At 43.6% G+C, this 7,777-nt stretch overlaps 1 protein-coding gene across 1 annotated transcript in view; it reads right to left on the minus strand.

Annotated features, from left to right (window-relative positions):
- LOC146428528 (uncharacterized) overlaps window positions 1-7,509 on the minus strand; it is a 28,650-nt gene extending 21,141 nt beyond the window's left edge. Inside the window, exon 1 of the mRNA XM_085079105.1 lies at window positions 7,362-7,509. Coding sequence (XP_084935231.1) covers window positions 7,362-7,397 — 36 coding nt within the window. The 5' untranslated portion in view covers window positions 7,398-7,509. The remainder of the gene's footprint in view (window positions 1-7,361) is intronic.
- Between the last annotated feature and the right edge of the window lie 268 nt (window positions 7,510-7,777).

The following is a 7,777-nucleotide window of genomic DNA, read 5'->3' on the forward strand; positions in this document are numbered from 1 at the left end:
CTTTTTTCTACCCAAACAGGAGGTTGAGCTGCTAATAAACTCACACCCGAATTTCTGTCAGTTCTGAGTGCGGCAGGTGGGACTGCAATGGCAAACAGGAATCGAGCAGAAAGAAAGAAGAGAAAAGAAGAAAAAAGAAGAAAAAAAGAAGGAAAAAGAAAAAAAAAAAAGGGGAATTAGCAGGGATGGAGAGCTGCAGCTGTCACAGGGCAGGAAAGGCATTGCCACAGCCTTTGGAGGGGAAAAATTTCATTTTTTAAAATTTAATTTTTTAAAATTTTTTTATGTTTTTAAGTGCAGAAAGGAAGGCATTCAACTCCATATTCAACTCTTCCTTCTCCTTACCTTCACCAAAGTCTCCTTTGGACTCAAATGAATTTCTGCCCAAGACGTGAAAGCAACAGGGAACATCTTCAATTGCTTAATAATGGATGAGGGGAAAAACGTTTACAGAAGAGAAACAAATCATTCTGTGTGTTTAAACTCAGGAAGGTTTGTTAGGAAGTCAGACCCTGACAGACTCCACTCCCCAAGGAGCACACAAAACCTCTCTTTTATTTTTATTTATTATTTATTTTTATTTATTATTTATTTTTATTTATATATTTATTTATATAGTTATATGTTTATTATTATTATTTCTTATCTACTTATTATTATTATTTTTATTTATATATTTATTTATATCTTTTAATATCATTATTTAACCTTTAGAAAAGGTTATTTCCAACAGCCCCCTGTTGTTTTACACCTCTCTCAACCCTCTGCACATCTGTAAGCAGGAGGGAAACATTTCCAAAGGCAAGAGAGGCAAAAAAGGCATTTTTCAGCCCATGAGAACTGTCAGAATTATTTGTCAGAAGCCTGTCTGGCTCACTTAGGCTGTTGACAATCTCATGTTTTCATGGTGTTTTTACTGGCAAACAAGACTCCAGGATCAAACCCTGACCTTTATCAGTTTGTATCTATTGGTCTTTTCTCTCAGCATGACAGAAATTCTGTCATGTGTTTGTTTTGGTCCTATTTTTCTCAAAAAGAAACAAAATTTGTCATATTATCCCCCAAAATGCCACTTAGCCAGCCTGTGTTATACTGCCTAACAAAATGCGACTGGAGCAACAAAACTAAATGTTTTTTTATACCAGACTGGGTAACAAAACTCAGAAAAAAAATTCAATTCTTCTATTATACAGCAGGCACATTAGGGAAATCCACGAGATTGTGTTAATAATGCACTCAGCCACCTGCCAGGGTCAACAGCTTGTTGAAAACATTAATTAAACTTTCACCACCCACCCCAAACTCAGTCGAGCCACACAAGGGACTTGAAAGAATTCACAATTGCAGGAAGAGTGTGTGGCTCCAGATATTCCCTGGGAGGAGAGGTGAGCTTTGCACATTTCTGGCCTGGAGGGAAATGTGTTGAGTGGGGAGAGAGGAGATTTCTGGCTTGTTTTGGGCAGCTGAGCCTTCTCTCTCCATCTCCCAGCACAGCCCCACAGGAGCCCCCCAAGGACCCACAGAGGGTTTTCCTCATGCTGGGGAAATATTCTGGAATGATTCCAGACTTTCCAAGATCCAGTGAGGATAAAGGGGTTAAAGCCACATCACCCAAATTGTTCTTGAGCAGGGCAGGGGGAGGAACAAGGGATGTGGAGGATTGCTCAAGGATAAAACACCAAATGTGCTCCTCTGGCTCTCACCTCCAAATAAATCCTGTTTCACACCCCCAGAGGGTCAAAGGATGGCTCTGAGTCCTGTGCAGCCACCTGAGACCCCTGGGCTTCTCCAGGGGACAATTCAGACCTGTCCTGTCACCTGAAAACCCTTTCCCTGCACTGTCTGCAGAGGAATTTGGGGTTCTGCTTAGCTTGTTCTCATTCCTTGGCCCATCCCACCTGGATCCCAATAATATAACACTAATTTAATGCAGAAATGCCCCTGGAAAGTGTGAATGTGCAGCCATGGAGACACCCAGCAGGAAGGTGGCCCCACAGCCCTGCACACAGTGTCACCACAGTGTCACCAAGCCCAGCACAGCTCAGTGAGACATCATTTCAGGGCCACCTGGGAGGTGACAGCTCCATCACCTCCTGCGCCCACAAAGCCTGCTCACCCACAAATCCTGCTCACCCAGAAATCCTGCTCACCCAGAAATCCTGCTCCCTGTGCCAGAGAGGAGCATTGGATTCCATTCCAGCCAAGATTTTCGCTGTTGAGCATTCCTGGCACTTGTCCTGATTGAACATTGAACATCCTCATCTGCTCAGGAGGTGCAGCAGCTCCTGCATGGGCAGAGCCCAGGAGGGAAGGGTTCTGAGAGGGTTTGTCCCAAATCCTGAGAGGGTTTGTCCCAAATCCTGAGAGGGTTTGTCCCAAATCCTGAGGGGGTTTGTCCCAAATTCTGAGAGGGTTTGTCCCAAATCCTCTGCCCTGCCAGCAGCATCTCCCTCTGGCACTGCCAGGGCAGTGCTGCAAGGAAAAGGAGGCTCAGCCCAAGAGGAAAGGGACAGGTCAGAGCTACACATGTTTTTACAGAATTCTCATTAATTTAGGGACATAAATCTGAGTGGACTTCACCCTGCCTGCACGTGGAATGTGTAACTTGAGTGATTTCAATCTGGATTGCCTTAACAGACACAATCTGGATTTTCCTTAAAGCCCCAGCTTGGTGTGATCAACTTCCATCTCCTAATTAATTCCCTTTCACCAGGTTGGAATTTGGCCCAAAAGGTACTGAGTGCTCCCAGATATTTCCAGGGGAGTGGTTTTCTCCCAGGACTGGGGAACCTTCACCTTTAATTTCCATGAAATATCAATGCAGGTGACAGATGGGATATTTTTATGTGGCAATGCCATCTCATGTAGCCAGGCCTAGAGACAAACTAATATTATTTGTCAGCCAGAGCTGCTATTCATCAAATAAATTACCCATCTGTAATAATGTTTTGCATTATTTTTTTTTTCAGATCCATATCTGGCTGAATAGTATCTGTCAACATTTATTCAAAGCAGAAGGTATTCATCAAGCACCAGCTTGATTTCCTTGAAAACCCTGGGAATTCTGCCACTTCCAGGAGGAGCTGGAGGAGGCCAAAGATATTTTATTGTAATTTATTTCTCACTGGTGTAAAGGTATGGAGGGATTGATTATAACAAGATCAAAAATCTCAAAGAACTAGTCTCAAAAATACGAAGATATAAACTGGTGCTCAGTGACACGTCCACAGCACAGCCATATACGAATAATTTTACCTATTTTCAGCATTGAAAATATCACCATATTGAGGAATCTCTAAGCCTTAACATTTCTTAAGATTCCCTTTGAAAAAAAATGACATTTTCCAGGTGTCACATGAGGCAAACCGTTTAGATTTTCCCTCAATCACCACTCCACAGACCAGCATGGACTCTCCTGCTCCAGCAGCTCTGAGAATCCATCCAGAAATGAAAATTAGAAAGTAATTCCTGGAGTTTCACTGCGGAAATTCCAAAGATAAACTGAGTATTGCTGCTTGCACGGGAGACTGACTTTATCTGTGTATTCACTGTTCCATCAGTGACCTGCTGAAGGACTGGAGATCATTAAATTTACAGATTTTGTGGAAAGAACTGTGACGTGGATTCCAATTCCAAACAACCTCGACGAAGGAGAGCAGCAACAATCTATAATTCAGCAAGAAAGGGGGGGAAAAAAATAAAATCTGGATGTTCAGCAGGAGCTGCCAGCTTCACAAGCAAGGCTGAAGAACAGATTTTTTTGCAGAAAAAGCCCAGAAGTTGGAGCAGCTTGCAAAGTGACACGAGTTCCCAACATTGCAATAAAAGGGAATTTCCCTCTGGGAGACTCCAGGCAGCAGCAGAACACAGAGAGCTCAGCAGTGACAGAGGATTCTGCTGGAATAAGGGGGAAGTTTTCCAGAAAAGGGTTGGAGGAGAGCATGGCAGGACAATGAGGGTAATCAGAGCTCTGGAAAAATGGGATTTATGAGGGAAGAGAGGGAGGGTTGGGATTTCAGACCTGGAGAAAGGTGAGGCAGGCAGGAGGTTCACAAATACCTGCTGCCAAAAGGGAAGGAAAAGAGGAAATACAAGATAAATTACAGCCAAAGAGGTCCTGCTGAGATGCTTGGGAAACAGTCAGGATGACACTGAGCCATCCAGGGAAAACTCAGGAATCTCCCAGCACTGAACATCCTTCAGAATAACTAAAGAAATGCTTTGTGCCACATCTCAGCTGCTCCTTCTCTGAGCCACGTTTTGCACACTTGTTTTGCACTTTAGCTCAGAACAGGTGATTTCACTGCTTTCCCAGGGGAATGGGGCAAGCAGAGATTTCAATATTTTGGAAAATTCCACCCAGCCTACGAGGTTTTGTTTCCAAGGCACAGATGCTCCCTGGAAATCCCTCTTTCAAGGACCATGTGCTGCTTTAGCAGAACCAACAGCCTCAGCAATCTGGGCTCTGAATATTTTAAATTAGACTTGATTTCAAAACAACACTTAGGAGTGAACCTACCTAGCAATTTGTTGGTGTAGTGAGGTGTAATTTAAATGCTCAGCTAAAAAAATGGACTGAAATAGAATAAAGGTGGCTCAGAGAGGAGCAGTTCAGTTTGCTGCTAAAATAATAACGTTCTGTGCCTTTAGCTGCAGGAATTAAAATAATCCACAGTGATGAGGAATATCAAGGATTATCACATTTGCTTATTAATGTGATAGTCAGATTAATCTTGTGAAGAAACAAAGATTGCTGGGCTACTTAACAGTGACATCTAATTATTTTGGAGAAGAACAAGCATCTTCCTGCTCACAGGCTCACAATCTCATCCTGTGCCCTCGTGTCTTATAAAAAAAAAGATTCCTATCAAGCAAGAACTGGGCTGCTAAAATTATTAAATGCTGAACAAGACTCATTTCATTATGCTGGAGGTTTATTAAATCACATTAACACCTGCTAAGCAAAAGGTATGAAGTGCAGCAGGGAGGATGCAGCACTGATTTAATGCATGTTTAACTGAGGGTGCAGGGGCTCCACGAGTTTCACATTAATTAGCTGGAACATTTAATGAACAAACCCTTCATTATGTTCTCATCACAACATGGACTAAGAAATTATCCAAAAAAAAAAAAAAAAAAGAGCATTCATCTGTTTATGTAACATTTCTGACCTGACTTTTCCTTTCTCCAGGATTCTGGTTTGTTAATAAATCATCCTAGCAAAATAATGAGGTAAAAATTGGTTATTTCTCCTAATGCATCTCCTCCTGAACTCCAGCAGATTTTGTGTAAATGGTTTTGTCATGTTCTCAACACTTGCCTATAAAAGACACAAGATTTTCCAAACAGGGACAGATTCCTCAGGAAATGGAATCATCTGACATTATTTAAATGGAATTGATCCCTCGGTAAGTATTCACTGAAAATCCACTTTAAGCTCCCTTGGAACAGACCAGGGAAGTCATAAAAAAAAAAAGGGGGAAAAATCAATCATAAAAAAAAAAAAGGGGGAAAAATCAATCACACAATCAATCATGTTCTCAACACTTGCCTATAAAAGACACAAGATTTTCCAAACAGGGACAGATTCCTCAGGATATGGAATCATCTCGCATTATTTAAATGGAATTGATCCCTCGGTAAGTATTCACTGAAAATCCACTTTAAGCTCCATTGGAACAGACCAGGGAAGTCATAAAAAAAAAAAAGGGGGGGAAAAAATCAATCACTTGAGAGAGGTGGCCTTTAAGAAAAAGCCTAATGAAAATTGTAGGGGAAAGCCATGGGGATAAAGCACTTTAAAGGAGTTGATTAAAGGGAAGCAGGGTGGGAAAGGGAAAGGTCTGACAGCCATTCCACCTTGCACCATGATCTTCTCAGCTCTCAAAGGCTCAGATGAAAAGCCTCAGCAAGACACCGAGCCAGCTTTGAAAAGCAGTTCACAAAAAGTTGAACACACGTTTCTCTCTCTCTCTCTTTTTTTTTTTTTGGTGGATATTTTGGTCCAAGCTGAGCTCTGTGCTTCGCTGCAGGCCTGGGGGAGTGAAAGTCAGTGCAAAGTGGCACCAGCTGGCCCTGGTTTCCTGTTTGCTGCTCCTCGCTCATGTAAAACCCTTGCTGGTGGCAAACATCTGGCTGTTCCCACATCTGGGCTGCCCTGACCTCCCCAGCAGCACGGCAGGGAGGAGCAGAGATCCACGAGGTGCCACTCATGCCTGGGTCTGTGCCAAGCCATGACAGCCCAGCAGAGACAGGGAGGACATTCCCAGGCTGGGGCTGTGCCTTTCCAGCCCCTGTGACACCAACAGCTTCTCCTGACACATCCCAGCTCCTCAGCATCCTCCCTGCTGGATGGCAGCTGTGAGTTCATCATCAATAATTGCTGCAGCAATTATTGTCTGCCAAGCTCCAGGATTCAGGCTTTGATCCCCTGTGCTGCTCCAAACAGGGGAAGGAGGCTGCTGGGTCAGAGAACCACAGGCAGCCCTGCCCTCTTCCCCATGACAAACCAAGGAGCAGGAAATAGGTTTCCCCCTGGTTTATTGCTCTGGGGCTCTCCAGAGCCTGGAACAGCAAATCTCTCATTTTTGAGGAGCAAGGGGAGCCATGCAAACAGGGCTGGATCTCCCCAGAGCTCACCCTGTGCCAGCCAGGAGAACTCAGACCCTTCCCAACCCACGTGCAACACAATCCTTCTTTTCCCCAATTATTCTTTTCTCTAATTGCTCTTTTCCCTAATCACTCTCTTCCCTGATTGCTCCTTTCCCTCTGCCAGCCCCATCAGCTGTCTCAGCCAGAGAGGAGCTTTGCACCTCTCAATTCTCCAGGTAACTCGTTTCCAAACATGCAAATATTGGAACAAGCAGAGAGCTACAACTCTCCGTGTGTGGCAGGAGCTCTGACAGACCCACAGCACTGCCAGCTGATGTATATTCAATTCTGGCATATCAATCACCTCAGATTCCAGTGGGATTATCCAAGGACTGCTTTTGCCTACAATACAAACCACTTTTTCTCCCCTCCAATTACCTTATGGAAATTTTTAATGCAGATAAGATATAGTGTGGATAAATCCTCTCTAGCATGGCAAGAGGAAGACTGATTTTCTCTCCTTGTAGCAAGGAAAACTTCACACATTTCAACTTCCTCCAGAATAAAGCACAGCAAAATATCACCTCCTGCACATCTCCTGCCAACACTGTCTGATAGATGAGAGCAGTCTGAGCTCATCTCCCATCACAGCCCATTACACCAAACAACTGCAAATTCCTGCCAGTGGAGCTCAAACCATCCCCACCTTCTGACAAACCACCTCCAGCTCTGCACACTTCCACCCAAACCACATCACCTTCTGCCTTTACCTGTGAGAAACTCTCTTGTGTTCTCGGGTTATCCATGGCTGGGGAAATCCTGTGTGTTTCATCAGAATCCTACAGGGTGGCAAAGTGCAGTTTGTTCAGGAGTCACACCTGCTTTTCCACAGCATGCTGCTCGTTCTTTCCCTCTGCCTCTCTCTCTCTCTCTCTTATGAAACCTTGCAGCCAATGGCTTTTATTAAGTGTTACTTCCTTTTATGCTGAGAACTGAAAGAAACAATAATGATGCTTTGCTTCCTCATGGCAGCTCTGTGAAAAAACAAAAAAATGTCCAAGTTGTTTGTTTGCTTTTCCTGAATTGATATTTATGTTCCAGTGACTCCCTGGAATCACTGAGCCCTGAACACTGCAATTATGATTTATTACTGTTTATTAGGATTTATTCCATTGGATCTGTCTGA

The sequence above is a fragment of the Lichenostomus cassidix genome, chromosome 20 (genome assembly GCF_008360975.1).
Source record: "Lichenostomus cassidix isolate B80296 chromosome 20, HeHo_3.0, whole genome shotgun sequence".
Taxonomy (NCBI): domain Eukaryota; kingdom Metazoa; phylum Chordata; class Aves; order Passeriformes; family Meliphagidae; genus Lichenostomus; species Lichenostomus cassidix.